At 45.8% G+C, this 19,600-nt stretch overlaps 1 protein-coding gene and 1 pseudogene across 1 annotated transcript; one reads left to right on the top strand and one right to left on the bottom strand.

The window, feature by feature from the left end:
- Positions 1-808: 808 nt before the first annotated feature.
- Positions 809-3,996, top strand: LOC115107420 (ciliary microtubule-associated protein 2-like). Its single transcript, XM_029630821.1, has 10 exons — positions 809-1,090; positions 1,214-1,301; positions 1,653-1,826; positions 1,917-2,036; positions 2,255-2,395; positions 2,775-2,918; positions 3,007-3,180; positions 3,338-3,469; positions 3,550-3,680; positions 3,795-3,996. Exons 1-10 carry the CDS (start codon positions 1,041-1,043, stop codon positions 3,880-3,882), a joined length of 1,242 nt encoding a protein of 413 aa, XP_029486681.1. The 5' UTR covers positions 809-1,040; the 3' UTR covers positions 3,883-3,996.
- Positions 3,997-7,240: 3,244 nt separating this feature from the next.
- Positions 7,241-19,296, bottom strand: LOC135564406 (delta(24)-sterol reductase-like; annotated as a pseudogene).
- Positions 19,297-19,600: the final 304 nt, after the last annotated feature.

Here is a 19,600-nt window from a genome sequence, read left to right as displayed (position 1 = left end):
GATAGAGCTGTGATCATGATTGGTAACTTCCAATTGCATTAACTAAACATGGCCATTAATAATTGCATAATAACACAAGGCTACAACAACAATACACTGAAGTTATAGCCTATTTATTAAATCAATTTGCCAGCTCCGGTAGGCTACACAAGTGGCACAAATTGATTTGCAACGACTCCAGTCAGTGATATCGTCAACAGATGTATCACTCTCCACATTCAATGTCAGTTTCATAGTGAACTTTTCCCCATGTCAGAAGCATGCAAATGAGTTCCAAATCTTCAATTTAAAATTTCCAATCGCGCAGCACTCGAGACCCAAGAACGGAGCATACGTAAAACCATTTTCTTGATGTGGTTTTCCATAAGAAAAGTCGACAAATGAATCCAGTTTAAACCACCTCCGAACGACTTTATCTAATGCGCTCTAGAGCGCCTAAAGTAGTTTGTGTCTGTGCACTGACGCCTTATTTCCGGATGCGCATCAGTTCATAGCGCGTTAATATGTTTTATGGAAAAATGGTTGGGAATATGTGTCTCCATAATGACAATCTACCTACAACTGGTAAAAAGTTGTCATGCCGTGCGAGCGTGCTGTTCATGTGACTTCTGCCTGCTGCGGCGCTCAGTCTCAACATACGCACACCCCTCCGCCCCCTCCCCACCACTAATACACTCAGCTACTCCGCTGCCTTACGACCTGATAGTGAGCAGCAGGTCACAGTGAAATATTTGAAAGAAAAATGCCATGGTGGCCGCGGTGCAATTTAGAAGTAGCCCAAAAACCTGCAACCCGCGATCAATACAGTTTGACCGGTGACATCGTTTTGAAAGTAGCCAATCAGGCAGCAAACTGGAGATCGCAACCCTGCCTGCCAGAGTGATGCTGTATAAAAAGAGAATAAAGATAGTATCTCCTAGCAACGCGAATTCTATCAACAATACGTTATGGGATATTCGTATACGTCACTGTTGCCATAGCTACGTCTCTGTCAAATACACAGGTTTCATTTATTGTGTCAGGGGAGGCTAAAATAAACAATGGCTGAAAAAAAGTTCAAAGGAGCCCCGTTTGGAACACAGACATCGAGGTAAGACATTAGACAAGCGCCAAAAGGACATGCGGAATCATGAAGATTAATAAGGAAAACAACATGGATGTTGCTATCCGTAGCACTTCCGGCCTGATGTCTTACTGCAATGTGCGTTTGCAGGTTTGATGTGTCAGCGGTCCATCCAGCCAATAAGAGAGTAGGGACCTACACAGAGATCCCCTACTGCAAAAAGATGACCAATGACCTGGTATGACTTGTAACTCCCAACCTCTCTCTCCCCCTCAATTCAATGGGTTTTATTGGCATGGGAAACATATTGTAACGACCCTGGGTTTATAAGCGCGGTAATCGACCCTGCCGCACGAGCATGCTTTTGCGGCACAGTCGATAGCGCGCCGGACCTCGGGCTAGAAGGTCGAGGGTTCGTGACCTGCTCCCTGCCTGTTTCATTACAATATGTTTACATTGCCAAAGCAAGTGAAATAAATAATAAACAAAAGTGAAATAACTCTTTCTCTCTCTCAAACGTCCTCTCTATGCTTCAAAATCATAACAAACATTTTCACTTATAAGGAAGGATATGTGTGTTGTTTGTCAGGAGAGGCGGCTGGGCCCGGGGTCCTATGATGCTGCAGGCCATGGGGACTTCAGTAAACGGTCGGTGGCAGAGCGGGCCAAAGGGCCGGGGTGGCAGAGGGCCCAGGAGACTGCCAGGTTGGCAGCCATACCTCACCTCCTCTACAGGGAGGCCTGGGAAAACAAACGCTTCCTGGTGGGTCACACACACACACACGCACGCATGTGCGCACACACACACACACACACCTGACCCCTAACCTCTGTCTCTCTGTCTGTCCCGTAGAAAACTAAAGTGGGTCCAGGAACCTACAGAGTAGCAGACTTTATAGAGGAGCTGCAGAAGAAACCAGGCAGTGTGAGAGGAGTGTGTGACAGCAGGGAAGAGCGGTTCAGAAATGCACAGGTACCACAACACACACACACACACACAGAGGTACCACAGTGCAGCTCTAGAGGGCAGGAGGACACAATATGTTATACTCAGCATACTGTTGGTAGGTCACATGTTAACACCATGTTAATAGCAGGTGTAAACTGGCTACAAACTACTAAGATCAATCTTTCTCCGTGATACTCAAAGTGCCTTACACCCCAACCCCTTCTCAAACTCTGTGTTTAAAGAGCTGGACGCCAGGCCCTGGTTGCTATGGTAATGGGGGTGTTCCATGGGCAGCGCTGGAGGAGAAGAGGTCGGGGTTAAATGGGGCTCCTAGCATGCACCTCAGCTCCTCACTGCAACGCTTCCCAGAAGGCAACAGTACAGTATGACAAACACAAACACAACACTATAACTGAAAACAACAAGGTATAGGTTACTTACACAATAATGCACGAGGGGGTGTGGTATATGGCCAATATACCACGGCTAAGTGATGTTCTTAAGCGCGACACAACGCAGAGTGCCTGGATACAGTCCTTAGCCGTGGTATATTGGCCATATACCACAAACCCCAAGCTGCCTTATTGCTATTATAAACTGGTTACCAACATAATTAGAGCATTAAAAATAAATGTTTTGTTATGCCTGTGCTAAACGGTCTGAAATACCATCATGGCTGTCAACCAATCAACATTCAGGGCTTGAACCACACAGTTTATAAAACTCGCTATACTACAACTAACTGTGTGTGCATCTGTGTAGGACTGTGGGCTGAGTCCCTGTACCTATACTCTAAAGAGCAGCACAGAGGCGTTGTTGGCCAGCGGCAGCAGCAGGAGAGGCGCATATGATCTCTTCACTGGACCACGAGACAAACCCATCACCGCTGGATACTTCGCTACCCCGGTAACACACTCACATCACACACACCTCAGAACACATCAAATTGTGAGGGACCACCATCAACTTATTGTGTGTGTGTGTACATGTGTAGAAGTGTGTAAATCTAACTCCAGGGGAGTACCCCAGTGGGTGTGGGGGCTTTGGAGAGGAGTTGTGTCGTCGGGAAAAGCGGAACCACGGTGTGTTTGGAATGTTGGATCAATACCCAGTTGTTCCAACAGAGAGAATCTACCACAGCACCCTGTCCCAATGCCCTCGACCTGCTGTGAGTACCCTAACCTTTGAACCCTAACCCTGCCCCAATGCTCTCCAACCGTTCTAGCTAACCTTTAACATCCAACCCCTGCACCAAAAAGTGAAAGAACAAATATAATATCTCTCTCTTCTCCCTCTATTCCTCCTTTCTATCCCTCTCCCCTCAGACGTTCCCAGGGCCAGGGTGGTATAAGGTCGTCTCTCCACAGTCCCGTCCAGAGAGTCACACCCATCCCCCCTTCCTCTCCTCTGCCCCCCGTGCCAGCCGTAGGACAGAAAGGTTGCAGAACGGAAATTATGTGAGTTAAGCCTAACCTTCACCTCTAACTCTGACCTCTAACCCTGTCCCCTAAACTCTAACATCCTCTCTTCCAATCAGAGCATGGTTGGTCCTGGTCGTTATGACATTGCAGAAAAGGGGTGTAGTAAGATTGACAATGTCTACACCTCCTCCTTCAGTTCCCGGACACAGAGATATCTTCACAAACCAGACAGAGACAAACACACACAGTAAGACACACACACATACAGTGATACCTCACCTGAAATTAAAGAAATATCACATTTTCTATCAGTATACAGTGATTGTTGTGTTGTGTGTGTGTATTGCTCTGTGTGTTTCAGGGAGAGGTTGCGTGCGATAAATGTTCCGGTGGACAGACTGAGTTTCCTGGTGCAGCCTGGAAGGAACACTTTGATGAAATCAGCTTAGACACACACACACACACATCGAAGCAGCATGGAACAAAGACTCCGGATACATGTTTTACAACCCATCAGATTTCAAGTTTAGTTTTTCAACTATATTAAAATCAATATTGATCAACATGAGATGTTTTTATGTTTGGTAGAAAGTAGTAGAGATTTGCTGTTGACAAAACAAACTTTATTATCATCATACACCAACAAAAACATTTGTGGACAATAGCAGTGATCTCCTTTCTCTCTGCCAGGCAGTAGAAATAACCAGGTTAGGGTTGGGGGTCAGAACATGTTAGGGGTTTAGAGGTCAGAACAGGCAGGTGTTGGTTGGGGTTAGAAGTCAGAAGTTGTACACTACTGTTCAAAAGTTTGGGGTCAATTAGAAATGTCCTTGTTTTTTAAAGAAAAGCAAAACATTTTGTCCATTAAAATAACAAAAATACAGTGTAGACACTGTTAATGTTGTAAATGACTATTGCAGCTGGAAATGGCTAATTTTTTTATGGAATATCTACATGGGCGTACAGAGTAGAGGTCGACCGATTAATCGGAATAGCCGATTAATTAGGGCCGATTTCAAGTTCATAACAATCGGAAATCGGTATTTTTAGATGCCGATTTTGCAGATTATTATTTTATTTTTTTACACCTTTATTTAACTAGGCAAGTCAGTTAAGAACACATTCTTATTTTCAATAACGGCCTAGGAACGGTGGGTTAACTGCCTTGTTCAGGTGCAGAACGACAAGACTTTTACCTCGTCAGCTCAGGGATTCAATCTTGCAACCTTACGGTTAACTAGTCCAACGCTCTAACCACCTGCCTCACGAGGAGCCTGCCTGTTACGCAAATACAGTAAGAAGCCAAGGTAAATTGCTAGCGAGCATTAAACTTATCTTATAAAAACAATGAATCATAATCACTAGTTATAACTACACATGGTTGATGATATTACTAGTTTATCTAGCGTGTCCTGCGTTGCATATAATCGATGCGGTGCGCATTTGCGAAAAAGGACTGTCGTTGCTCCAACGTGTACCTAACCATAAACATCAATGCCTTTCTTAAAATCAATACACAGAAGTATATATTTTTAAACCTGCATATTTAGCTAAAAGAAAGGTTAGCAGGCAATATTAACCAGGTGCAATTGTGTTACTTCTCTTGCGTTCATTGCACGCAGAGTCAGGGTATATGCAACAGTTTGGCTCATTGCGAACTAATTTGCCAGAATTGTACGTAATTATGACATAACATTGAAGGTTGTGCAATGTAATAGCAATATTTAGACTTATGGTTGCCACCCGTTAGATAAAATACGGAACGGTTCGTTTTTTCCGGATTTGACCATATTAATGACCTAGGGCTCGTATTTCTGTGTTTTATTATGTTATAATTAAGTCTATGATTTGATAGAGCAGTCTGACTGAGCGATGGTAGGCACCAGCAGGCTCGTAAGCATTCATTCAAACAGCACTTTCATGCGTTTTGCCAGCAGCTCTTCGCAATGCTTCAAGCATTGCGCTGTTTATGACTTCAAGCCTATCAACTCCCGAGATTAGGCTGGTGTAACCGATGTGAAATGGCTAGCTAGTTAGCGGGGTAGCGCTAATAGCGTTTCAAACGTCACTCGCTCTGACACTTGGGAGTGGTTGTTCCCCTTGCTCTGCATGGGTAACGCTGCTTCAAGGGTGGCTGTTGTCGATGTGTTCCTGGTTCAAGCCCAGGTGGCGGCGAGGAGAGGGATGGAAGCTATACTGTTACACTGGCAATACTAAAGTGCCTATAAGAACATCCAATAGTCAAAGGCATATGAAATACAAATCGTATAGAGAGAAATAGTCCTATAATTTCCATAATAACTACAACCTAAAACTTCTTACCTGGGAATATTGAAGACTCATGTTAAAAGGAACCACCAACTTTCATATGTTCTCATGTTCTGAGCAAGGAACTTAAACGTTAGCTTTCTTACATGGCACATTTTGCACTTTTACTTTCTTCTCCAACACTTTGTTTTTGCATTATTTAAACCAAATTGAACATGTTTCATTATTTATTTGAGGCTAAATTGATTTGATTGATGTATCATATTAAGTAAAAATAAGTGTTCATTCAGTATTGTTGTAATTGTCATTATTACAAATAAATAAATAAAAATCAGGCGATTAATCAGTATCAGTGTTTTTTGGTCCTCCAATAATCGGTATCGGCGTTGAAAAATCATAATCGGTCGACCTCTAGTACAGAGGCCCATTATCAGCAACCATTACTCCTGTGTTCCAATGGCACGTTGTGTTAGCTAATCCAAGTTTATAATTTTAAAAGGCTAATTGATCATTAGAAAACCCTTTTGCAATTATGTTATGCACAGCTGAAAACTGTTTTGCTGATTTAAAGAAGCAATAAAACTGGCCTTCTATAGACTAGTTGAGTATTTGTGGGTTTGATTACAGGCTCAAAATGGCCAGAAACAAAGAACCTTCTTCTGAAACTCGTCGGTCTATTCTTGTTCTGAGAAATGAAGGCTATTCCATGTGAGAAATTACCAAGAAACTGAATATCTCGTACAACGCCAGGAGACGTGGAGGCGTCTCCAGACTCTGTCACGTCTGTCACATGTGCTCAGTGTGAACCTGCTTTCATCTGTGAAGCGCACAGGGCACCAGTGGCGAATTTGCCAATCTTGGTGTTCTCTGGCAAATGCCAAACGTCCTGCACGGTGTTGGGCTGTAAGCACAACCCCCACCTGTGGACGTCAGGCCCTCATACCTCATGGAGTCTGTTTCTGACCGTTTGAGCAGACACATGCACATTTACGGCCTGCTGGAGGTCATTTTGCAGGGCTCTGGCAGTGCTCCTCCTTGCACAAAGGCGGAGGTAGCGGTCCTGCTGCTGGGTTGTTGCCCTCCTACGGCCTCCTCCATGCCTCCTGATGTACTGGCCTGTCTCCTGGTAGCGCCTCCATGCTCTGGACACTACGCTGACAGACACAGCAAACCTTCTTGCCACAGCTCGCATTGATGTGCCATCCTGGATGAGCTGCACTACCTGAGCCACTTGTGTGGGTTGTAACAGCATGTGAAATTTATTGTCAATCAGTGTTGCTTCCTAAGTGGACAGTTTGATTTCACAGAATTGTGATTGACTTGGAGTTACATTGTGTTGTTTAAGTGTTCCCTTTATTTTTTTGAGCAGTGTAGTTAACACAACAGTTTTCTAATGATCAATTAGCCTTTTAAAATTATAAACTTGGATTAGCTAACACAACCTGCCATTGGAACACAGGAGTGATGGTTGCTGAAATTGGGCCTCTGTACGCCTATGTAGATATTCCTTTTCCTTTTTAAAAAAATTTTAAATTTTTTTTTTTTTTAAATCGGCCGTTTCCAGCTACAATAGTCATTTACAACATTAACAAGGTCTACACTGTATTTCTGATCAATTTGATGTTATTTTAATGGACAAAAAAATGTGCTTTTCTTTCAAAAACAAGGAAATTTCGAAGTGACCCCAAACTTTTGAACACTAGTGTAAATCTAAACAGGCTGGTGTTATGGCTGTATTTGTTTCATCAGCACATTCACTGGGCTTTACAATACAAACAGGCTGAGAACACTCCTTAAAGGCTCTAATCTTCATCATGTTACTAGTGGGATGGCAGATGTTAAAGGATCAGGGGTTAGTGGTCAGAGGTCAGTGTCGTGCAGCTTTGCAGATCTTGTCGTATACCTCAGGGAAAGCATCCCGACAGCCCAGCTCCGGTGATTTTGACATCCCGACAAACATTACCCAGAACTCACTACGCTCCATGTACTCATCAGCATACAGCATCTGGAACCTACACACACACACACACACACACACGCACACGCACACACACGCACACACACACACGCACACACACACACGCACCTCTCTGACAAACTGCTCCAGCTGTCTACATGAAGTGTTTAACCCTGGGTTCTCCATACACTCCGATGTCCACGTACAGCTCTGCCTCCTCACCTCTAGGATGAACCATCCCCCGGGCCAGGGGGAGCACGAACGGACACAACTAAGAGGGTACACCTGCAGGGAGGGACATACCAACTTAGTTACACCCCTACAGTGAGAGAGTTACACCCTTAAACGAGATATACCAACTCAGTCACTCCCCTAAAATGAGATATACTGTTCCAACTCATTCACACCCCTAAATGAGATAAACCAACTCAGTCACACTTGTGTGTATAATGTATTAGGGTATGTTACGTTGAGGAAGCATGCTATGTGTCTTATGTGAAATGTACTAGTTTGTGTGTGTCTGTGTGTCTTACATGGATGTCCTGGTGAAAGCGTGCGATAGCGGTCTGGATGTGTTTCATGGGGACCAGCATGTCCTGCACAACATGGTGCTGCTCATACAGTTGTCAGATGGTCTCTCCCTGGGTCAGCTTCAACAGAGAGATCTTAGGAGGAACCATCCACCGGAACACTGGGTGGTTACCAAACGGGATGATGTCCTAGAGACAAAAACACACATTCATGTTTACAGCAATCAGCTTTCCAGCTCCACAGTTGTGTCCAGTAGGGAAAAACAGTTTTGAAATGGAGTGAAACACATTTTAGTTTTCTATTTCAGAAAGATTGTTTATTATATGTCCCACAGAACACGACCCTCGTCTATGTCTCATATAACTGTCAGAGAATAACTTGGCATAATTTCGAACATAATTTAAGGTTAAGGAACAATTACCAGCAAACCGCACGTGGCTTCCTAATGGCAGCGTGTGTGTCTGTGTACATTAGGGAGACTAATGCAGAGTTATGTGCTGGGGGAGGAGATGATGACATGCTGAAATCTGCAGGATAAAAGGGTCACTTTGTATAATCTGTCTAATGCACTGTGTGTGTGTGTGTATATTTATGTATGTGTAAGTACAGTGGGGCAAAAAAGTATTTAGTCAGCAACCAATTGTGCAAGTTCTCCCACTTAAAAGAATGAGAGAGGCCTGTAATTTTCATCATAGGTACACTTCAACTATGACATACAAAATGAGGAAAAAAAATCCAGAAAATCACATTGTAAGATTTTTAATGAATTTATTTGCAAATTATGGTGGAAAATAAGTATTTGGTCACCTACAAACAAGCAAGATTTCTGGCTCTCACAGACCTGTAACTTATTCTTTAAGAGGCTCCTCTGTCCTCCACTCGTTACCTGTATTAATGGCACCTGTTTGAACTTGTTATCAGTATAAAAGACACCTGTCCACAACCTCAAATAGTCACACTCCAAACTCCACTATGGCCGAGACCAAAGAGCTGTCAAAGGACACCAGAAACAAAATTGTAGACCTGCACCAGGCTGGGAAGACTGAATCTGCAATAGGTAAGCAGCTTGGTTTGAAGAAATCAACTGTGGGAGCAATTATTAGGTAATGGAAGACATACAAGACCACTGATAATCTCCCTCAATCTGGGGCTCCACGCAAGATCTCACCCCGTGGGGTCAAAATGATCACAAGAACAGTGAGCAAAAATCCCAGAACCACACGAGGGGACCTAGTGAATGACCTGCAGAGAGCTGGGACCAAAGTAACAAACACACTACGCCGCCAGGGACTCAAATCCTGCAGTGCCAGACGTGTCCCCCTGCTTAAGTCAGTACATGTCCAGGCCCGTCTGAAGTTTGCTAGAGAGCATTTGGATGATCCAGAAGAAGATTGGGAGAATGTCATATGGTCAGATGAAACCAAAATAGAACTTTTTGGTAAAAACTCAACTCGTCGTGTTTGGAGGACAAAGAATGCTGAGTTGCATCCAAAGAACACCATATCTAATGTGAAGCATGGGGGTGGAAATATCATGCTTTGGGGCTTTTTTTCTGCAAAGGGACCAGGACGACTGATCCGTGTAAAGGAAAGAATGAATGGGGCCATGTATCGTGAGATTTTGAGTGAAAACCTCCTTCCATCAGCAAGGGCATTGAAGATGCAACGTATATTATTTGTAGCCGTCTATTTACCAACCACCACAGACCGATGCTGGAACTCAAACAACTGTATAAGGCCATCAGCAAACAAGAAAATGCTCACCCAGAAGTGGCGCTCCTAGTGGCCAGGGACTTTAATGCAGTTTTACCACATTTTTACCAGCATGTCACATGTGCATCCAGAGGGGGAAAAAACTACAGACCACCTTTACTCCACACACAGAGATGCATACAAAGCTCTCCCCCGCCCTCCATTTGGCAAATCTGACCATAATTCTGTCCTCCTGATTCCTGCTTACATGCTAAAACTAAAGTACCAGTGAATCGCTCAATACGGAAGTGGTCATCAGCTTCATCAATAAGTGCACTGACGACATCATCCCCACAATGACCGTACGTACATGTCCCAACCAGAAGCCATGGATTACAGGCAACATCCGCATCGAGCTAAAGGCTAGAGCTGACACTTTCAAGGAGCGGGACATTAATCCGGACGCTTATAAGAAATCCTGCTATGCCCTCAGACGAACCATCAAACAAGTAAAGCGTCAATACAGGATGAAGATTGAATCCTACTACACCGGCTCTGACGCTCGTCGGATGTGGCAGGGCATAAAAACTATTACGGACTACAAAGGGAAACCCAGAAGTGAGCTGCCCAGTGACGCGAGCCTACCAGACGAGCTAAATGACTTTTATGCCCGCTTTGAGGCAAGCAACACTGAAGCATGCACAAGAGCACCAGCTGTTTTGGATGACTGTGTGACAACGTGATTGGTAGCCGATGTGAGCAAGACCTTTAAACAGGTCAACATTCACAAAGCCGCGGGTCCAGACGGATTACCAGGACGTGTACTAAAATCATGCGCGGACCAACTGGCAAGTGTCTTCATTGACATTTTCAACCTCTCCCTGACCGAGTCTGTAATACCTACAGGTTTCAAGCAGACCACCATAGTCCCTGTGCCCAAGGAAGCGAAAGTAACCTGCCTAAATGATTACTGCCCGTAGCACTCCCGTCGGTAGCTATGAAATGCTTTGCAAGGCTGGTCATGGCTCACATCAACAGCATCCTCCCAGATACCCTAGACCCACTTGAGTTTGCATACCGCCCTAACAGATGACGCAATCTCAATCGCACTCCACACTGCCCTTTCCCACCTAGACAAAAGGAACACCTATGTGAAAATTCTGTTCATTGACTACAGCTCAGCGTTCAACACCATAGTGCCCATGAAGCTCATCACTAAGCTAAGGACCCTGGGACTAAACACCCCCCTCTGCAACTGGATCCTGGACTTCCTGACGGACAGCCCCCAGGTGGTAAGGGTAGGCAACAACACGTCGGCCACGCTGATCCTCAACACTGGGGCCCCTCAGGGGTGTGTACTTAGTTCCCTCCTGTACTCCCTGTTCAACCACGACTGCGTGGCAAAACATGACTCCAACACCATCATTAAGTTTACTGACGACACAACAGTGGTAGGCCTGAGAACCGACAACGACGAGACAGCCTATAAGGAGGACTGTTTTCTCTGCTGCCGCACGGCAGGCGGTACCGGAGCACCAAGTCTAGGACCGGGGGGCTCCTTGGCAGCTTCTACCCAAAGTCATTGGACTGCTGAACAATTAATAAAATGGCCACCAGACTATTTGCATTGACACCAACCCCCCTCCTCCATTTGTTTGGTACGCTGCTGCTACTCGCTGTTTGCTGTCTATGCATGGTCACTTCACCCCTACCTACATGTACAGATTGCCTCAACTGGCCTGTACCCCCACGTACTGACTCGGTACCGGTATCAACCTGTATGTGGCCTCGTTATTGTTATTTTATTGTGTTATTTTATTATTTTTTTTTACTTTATAGTTTATTTGGTAATTATTTTAACTTATTGAACTGCACTGTTGGTTAAGGGCCTGTAAGTAAGCATTTCATGGTAAGGTCTACACTTGTATTCGGCGCAGGGGACAAATAAAATGTGATTTTGTTGTGTGTGTGTGTGTATGTGTGTACCTGGAGCTCCCAGAAGATGGATCGTGTGTGTCTGTGGTAGTAGTGGCGTAGAGGGATGTACTCCACTGCTGTGTTGTTCTCTGTCAGGTATCTCTGAACGTGCTTGAAGAACCACGGCTTATAGTGCAGGCTGATCCTGTTGATCTGAAACACACAGACACACACAGTGCAGGGTTATGGTTAGATCTTGCAGACAAACAGCACTCTTCTCCTCCATTGTCCTTCTGAGAGTACCTTATCATTCTTCCTCTATTTCTCTCTCGCACCTTGTCGGGTTCAGCCATGTCAGTCATAGTGCCAGTCATGATAACAACTTTGTCAAGTGAGTACTGCAGTCCTTCTACAAATGTGTTGTTCTTGTCCTCAGACGCCTCAATGAAATGACGGCAGATGTTCTCCAGCCCTCTGATTGGCTCATACTGCCGACGAACCCAATACCTTGCCGGGACGATCTTTATCTCTGCAGCAACCAGGAACCCCAGAGTTCCACAGGACCATGGAACTGTGTGGAACAGGTCAGAGTTCTCTTCCTGTTAGAGAAGACACACACACACACACACACACACAGAGAACATCAGTTCCCCTTCTCTAAGAGCCACATAGCAGATTGCAGAAGCAATCCTCCTTCTTTCTCCTTTCCTTCTCTCTCGCTCTCTCTGGTTGTACTGTGGAACCTTTGTTTCCAGATTAACTGCCATTTCCAGTGGTGTTGGCTTTATGTTTTCTAAAGGACTATAGGTCTGTAGCTTTGCTCTGTTAGTTACAGAACTGGAGGCCTGTAGCATTGCTCTGTGAGCTAAGGACTGGAGGCCTGTAGCCTTGCTCTGGGAGCTAAGGACTGGAGGCCTGTAGCCTTGCTCTGGGAGCTCCAGAACTGGAAGCCTGTAGCATTGCTCTGTGAGCTCCAGAAATTGAGGCCTGTAGCATTGCTCTGTGGGCTACAGAACTGGAAGCCTGTAGCATTGCTCTGTGAGCTCCAGAAATGGAGGCCTGTAGCATTGCTCTGTGGGCTACAGAACTGGAAGCCTGTAGCATTGTTCTGTGGGATACAGAACTGGAAGCCTGTAGCATTGCTCTGTGGGCTACAGAACCGGAAGCCTGTAGCATTGCTCTGTGGGCTACAGAACTGGAAGCCTGTAGCATTGCTCTGTGGGCTACAGAACTGGAAGCCTGTAGCATTGCTCTGTGGGATACAGAACTGGAAGCCTGTAGCATTGCTCGGTGAGCTAAGGACTGGAGGCCTGTAGCCTTGCTCTGGGAACTAAGGACTGGAGGCCTGTAGCATTGCTCTGTGAGCTCCAGAAATGGAGGCCTGTATCATTGCTCTGTGGGCTACAGAACTGGAAGCCTGTAGCATTGCTCTGTGGGATACAGAACTGGAAGCCTGTAGCATTGCTCTGTGAGATACAGAACTGGAAGCCTGTAGCATTGCTCGGTGAGCTAAGGACTGGAGGCCTGTAGCCTTGCTCTGGGAACTAAGGACTGGAGGCCTGTATCATTGCTCTGTGAGCTACAGAACTGGAAGCCTGTAGCATTGCTCTGTGAGATACAGAACTGGAAGCCTGTAGCATTGCTCTGTGGGATACAGAACTGGAAGCCTGTAGCATTGCTCTGTGAGATACAGAACTGGAAGCCTGTAGCATTGCTCTGTGGGCTACAGAACTGGAAGCCTGTAGCATTGCTCTGTGGGCTACAGAACTGGAAGCCTGTAGCATTGCTCTGTGAGCTACAGAACTGGAAGCCTGTAGCATTGCTCTGTGAGATACAGAACTGGAAGCCTGTAGCATTGCTCTGTGAGATACAGAACTGGAAGCCTGTAGCATTGCTCTGTGGGCTACAGAACTGGAAGCCTGTAGCATTGCTCTGTGAGCTACAGAACTGGAAGCCTGTAGCATTGCTCTGTGGGATACAGAACTGGAAGCCTGTAGCATTGCTCTGTGGGATACAGAACTGGAAGCCTGTAGCATTGCTCTGTGGGCTACAGAACTGGAAGCCTGTAGCATTGCTCTGTGGGCTACAGAACTGGAAGCCTGTAGCATTGCTCTGTGGGCTACAGAACTGGAAGCCTGTAGCATTGCTCTGTGGGCTACAGAACGGGAAGCCTGTAGCATTGCTCTGTGAGCTTCAGAACTGGAGGTATTGCTCTGCTCCGACACCAAGGTTCTCTTAAAGATCTGAGCAGTAAAGAGAGCTCTGCTCACCTCAGTGTAGCGGACCAGGCTGCCGTCAGCCAGCACCAGCTCAAAGGCAACACAGATGTGCTGGAAGAGTCCGTAGATATGAGAGGATGACTCTATACCTGTACCCATCACCAGACCTCCTGTAGATGGAGAGCGAGAGGGAGAAAGAGGGAGGGATGGGGTAGACGGGTAGACTTGATTATTCAGTAAACAAAAGACAGTTGGGGAACACTAGTGCTCAGGGACACAGTCAATTTACAACACCAACAATACAGGACACATAGACAAACAAAACAACAACACTTTAGGGACTTGGGGAACTCAATCTCCTCACAGGTGAAGCAGAGAGCAGCGTAAACACTCAAAGAGTTTATCGTGTGTGTGTGTGAGATTCTCTGTGGTGCTCCAGATCAATCTACAGCATGCTGAAGAGAAAACATTAAGCTGTTGCTCTAACTTTTATGGATCCGGAAAACCATTATGGAATCTGATCCAGGAGTGCTGTGCACTCTGAAGCCATTTCCTCTGAGTTTCACCCTCGGAACTCTACCATCTATAAACAATTGATCCTCTAATCCAATAAGAGAGGGTGATGATGCTCCCAACAGGAAATAAACAACCCTGATGGATAAGATGCCATGGAAACACTCAGCTACAGAGGGGTATACTACAAAGCAGAATAAATGAGTTAGCCAGCTAACTTTGATCAACAACCAGAAATAACTATTGATTTTCTGGTTCATTAAGAAAACTAAAAGTAGATATGTGTTTTTGGTTGTTGAGTCAATTAGTCCATGCCCATTTCAAGCTTATCTAAAAATAAAAAAAAAAGGGTTATTTCAGAATAGAAAGGCAAGTCAGCTGGCTAACTCATTGATCCTGCTTTGTAGTATACCCCTCTGGATGACAATCAGTCAGTTGTTCTATAGAACAACATATACCACCATGTATATATACACCATATATACACCATATAACACAGCCGAACAACAATATATATACCCAATGATTCATATATACGCTAGATGACTGACATGGGGCGATGGGTTGAAGCCACCGCGCAACCAGAAATGTTCCATACACACAAAAGCTATTTTCTGTCAAATTTTGTGCACAAATTTGCTTACGTCCCCGTTAGTGAGCATTTCTCCTTTGCCAAGATAATCCATCCACCTGACATGTGTGGCTTATCAAGAAACTGATCAAGCAGCATGATCAGTATTTCTATCTGTAATAAAGCCCTTTTGTGGGGAAAAACTCGTTCTGATTGGCTGGGCCTGGCTCCCCAGTGGGTGGCCCTGGCTGCCAAGTGGGTGGGCCTATGCCCTAGAATCGATAGATTAGGGCCTAATTTATTTATTTCAATTGACTGATTTCCTTATATGAACTATAACAAGGTAAAATCTTTGAAATTGTTACATGTTGCGTTTATATACAGTACCAGTTAAATGTTTGGACACAGCTACTCATTCAAGAGTTTTTCTTTATTTTTTACAATTTTCTACATTGTAGAATAATAGTGAAGACATCAGAACTATGAAATAACACATATGGAATAATGTAGTAACCAAAAAGGTGTTAAACAAATCCAAATATATTTCATATTTGAGATTATTCAAAGTAGCCACCCTTTGCCTTAATGACAGCTTTGCACACTCTTGGCATTATCTGCCCCTAACTCGGACAACTCTGGACCAATTGTGTGCCGCCCTATGGGACTCCCTATGTGAACCCCAGGCTATAGTGACGCTGCAACACTGCGTGTTTTAGACCGCTGCGCCACTCGGGAGGCCTGTGTTTATGTCACGACTTCTGCCGAAGTCGATGCCTCTCCTTGTTCAGGTGGTGCTCGGCGATCGACGTTTCATTTTCCATTGGTTTTGTCTGGTCTTACACACCTGGTTCCAATCCCATTCATTATATGTTGTATATTTAACCCTCTGTTTCCCCTCATGTCCTAGTCAGAGATAGTTTATTGTTATGTTCATGTTTTATGGATTGATGTGCGACGGGTTCTTGTACCCACATTTATTTTATTATGGACTTTGGTTTTGGAGTCTGTGTTTTAAGTTATTAAAATACTCCATTTATACCAAGTTTAATTCTCCTGCGCTTGACTTCCCTGCTACCTACATACACAAGGTGACAGTTTATATATTTTTGTTCAGTATAAATTTTATTATGTGAACTAAACACTCAAATTAAAATAAATAGATTTAAAAACATTTTCCTTCAAGTATAATTTTACTGTCCCCACTACAACAATAAAAATACTTAAATACATATAATTTTGTCCTTAATTGAAATAGTGTAGAATTCCATTCATTCCTATGGAGGACTGCTCCTACTGGGGAGTGCCAATATGGCCGACAGTTGGCCAGGTTAAAATGCAGGCTACAGACGAAGGTGATCCCACGTAAAATAGTGACGTCAGGGCCCTCATCTCTTCTAATTGCTCTCACCCCGCTGTCACGTAAAGTTGCATCCTTAGGAAGTCGTGAAAGCTGAGATATGGGTTTTGTTTGTTGTTGGAACAAAAAGAGACACTACAACAGCATCGGTGAGAGGATTGTGCCACCATTATGCAAGCTTGATAATTCTGCGCTGTTGCTAGGGACCAGAACATAAACAATACCACTTTGCTGAACTTCCGTTCTACAAACCTAGAAGCGTGAAAGAAGCAATCTGGGGTTTATATACATCATTGCATATACCACCATATATACCATATAACAGCCATGCAACAATATATACAGTATATACCATATACCAATAACTCAAAACCATACACAAAAACATATACCACCATACACCATAAAACCTGAGCCAACAATATATACTGATGAAATGCAGATATAATGATAATGATATGCATAGCGTACCGACAGTGAGGTCGTCCAGTTCTGGCAGCACAGGCAGAGTCCAGCCCAGGGAGTTACCGACAGTGAGGTCGTCCAGTTCTGGCAGCACAGGCAGAGTCCAGCCCAGGGAGTTACCGACAGTGAGGTCGTCCAGTTCTGGCAGCACAGGCAGAGTCCAGCCCAGGGAGTTACCGACAGTGAGGTCGTCCAGTTCTGGCAGCACAGGCAGAGTCCAGCCCAGGGAGTTACCGACAGTGAGGTCGTCCAGTTCTGGAAGCACAGGCAGAGTCCAGCCCAGGAGTTACCGACAGTGAGGTCGTCCAGTTCTGGCAGCACAGGCAGAGTCCAGCCCAGGGAGTTACCGACAGTGAGGTCGTCCAGTTCTGGCAGCACAGGCAGAGTCCAGCCCAGGGAGTTACCGACAGTGAGGTCGTCCAGTTCTGGCAGCACAGGCAGAGTCCAGCCCAGGGAGTTACCGACAGTGAGGTCGTCCAGTTCTGGCAGCACAGGCAGAGTTTAGCCCAGGGAGTTACCGACAGTCAGGTCGTCCAGTTCTGGCAGCACAGGCAGAGTCCAGCCCAGGGAGTTACCGACAGTGAGGTCGTCCAGTTCTGGCAGCACAGGCAGAGTCCAGCCCAGGGAGTTACCGACAGTGAGGTCGTCCAGTTCTGGCAGCACAGGCAGAGTCCAGCCCAGGGAGTTACCGACAGTGAGGTCGTCCAGTTCTGGCAGCACAGGCAGAGTCCAGCCCAGGGAGTTACCGACAGTCAGGTCGTCCAGTTCTGGCAGCACAGGCAGAGTCCAGCCCAGGGAGTTACCGACAGTGAGGTCGTCCAGTTCTGGCAGCACAGGCAGAGTCCAGCCCAGGGAGTTACCGACAGTGAGGTCGTCCAGTTCTGGCAGCACAGGCAGAGTCCAGCCCAGGGAGTTACCGACAGTGAGGTCGTCCAGTTCTGGCAGCACAGGCAGAGTCCAGCCCAGGGAGTTACCGACAGTGAGGTCGTCCAGTTCTGGCAGCACAGGCAGAGTCCAGCCCAGGGAGTTACCGACAGTCAGGTCGTCCAGTTCTGGCAGCACAGGCAGAGTCCAGCCCAGGGAGTTACCGACAGTGAGGTCGTCCAGTTCTGGCAGCACAGGCAGAGTCCAGCCCAGGGAGTTACCGACAGTGAGGTCGTCCAGTTCTGGCAGCACAGGCAGAGTCCAGCCCAGGGAGTTACCGACAGTGAGGTCGTCCAGTTCTGGCAGCACAGGCAGAGTCCAGCCCAGGGAGTTACCGACAGTGAGGTCGTCCAGTTCTGGCAGCACAGGCAGAGTCCAGCCCAGGGAGTTACCGACAGTGAGGTCGTCCAGTTCTGGCAGCACAGGCAGAGTCCAGCCCAGGGAGTTGAGGAGAGCAGTGATCTGACCCATGTTGATCAGGGGCTCCACACGAACCACCAGTTGTACATATACTTTCCCAGGTTTACACACACCTACATACATTTATATACAGAGCTACAGCGTGCGAGTGGGTTTGTCCTACCTGCCTCTGTGTGTCCACCTCCAGTATGTCCACCATGTTGATTATGATGTTCTTGTTAGTCTTCTTGTATTTCCCATCTCTGAGAGAGACAGTCAGCCAGCCAGGTCGACCTGTACACATGTGAGTCTTCCCCCCTCCTTCCTCCACACATGTACCTGCAACCCACACACAGTATCATACTGTATGTATTATGGCCTCTGCCTAAAGGTCTGGACCTTTATGGCACAGAAGGCACTGCACTTTCTCTGGGGTCTCTGATTAAAACCCTACTCCTGCTATTCCCTATAAATCACTACAGAGCATTCGATGGAAGAAAGAATTTAAACTTTGTAAATGACAGAAGGAAATACAGTATCTGATGCCATGCTCAAATACTGAGCTCCCGGAATGCACGCACACACTGAACTCCAAGACCTATGCAGTGAATGCTGCAGTTTGTTATTCCTCTCCTTCATTCCCAAATCCCTCGTTCTTTCCAAAAATCTCTTTCCTCACCCCAGGAACCTCACAGCGCTCTCTCTCTCTCACGCACGCGCACACACGTTGTCGTTGTAATTTAGCCACGTGGATTTACCTGTCTCTGGATGTCCCGCACGCGCTGGTCGTGTTGTTTTGGCGCGGAACACATTTTGAAGATGAGCCACGCGCGCATGTAATAATATACATCAAATATGACTGAGAGCGGCAGCAGAAATAGACAGACGAATATCCATCTCTGGTGAACGATCACGTAGTCTAAGCCTTTCACCTTGAGCCACAACAGAAAGAGAACTACCAGTCCACCGAGATACAACAACGGATCCATCCTCACTGCGCTGCTGGTCTACTGGCCTGATGATGGTCTAGTTAAGACTGTTCCAGAGAATGACTCCCTTCTAGGAACAATCGATTTTTTATTGCCTTTAGTTGGGATGCGATGCAAGATTTCTAAACTTCTGCTTTTTAAAATCCACATACATTATCTATGCCAACACATACACACACATAAATGCACACATCACTACATAGACAGACAGGTGGGTGAATATTGAAGTTAGAATCCTGCCACTCCTGTCGTTTTCTCTGATAGGCGAGTCTAGCTGTGTGGTCGGCTAGCCCCGCCTCTGGCCGGCGCTCATTTGCTAAAGACGCGTCAATTGGGATGACTCCATTTGCTACACGTTGGCGCGCT

Source organism: Oncorhynchus nerka, linkage group LG24 (assembly GCF_034236695.1).
Source record: "Oncorhynchus nerka isolate Pitt River linkage group LG24, Oner_Uvic_2.0, whole genome shotgun sequence".
In the NCBI taxonomy this organism is placed as follows: Eukaryota; Metazoa; Chordata; class Actinopteri; order Salmoniformes; family Salmonidae; genus Oncorhynchus; species Oncorhynchus nerka.
This window is presented reverse-complemented; position numbering and strand designations above follow the sequence as displayed.

Bases quoted from the DNA above. Each gene is read 5' to 3' on its own strand.
- LOC115107420 (XM_029630821.1), top strand. From the start codon at position 1,041: ATGGCTGAAAAAAAGTTCAAAGGAGCCCCGTTTGGAACACAGACATCG. The intron at 2,919-3,006 runs GTAACACACTCA...GTACATGTGTAG, and splicing joins CTGGATACTTCGCTACCCCG to AAGTGTGTAAATCTAACTCC. The intron at 3,681-3,794 runs GTAAGACACACA...TGTGTGTTTCAG, and splicing joins GACAGAGACAAACACACACA to GGAGAGGTTGCGTGCGATAA.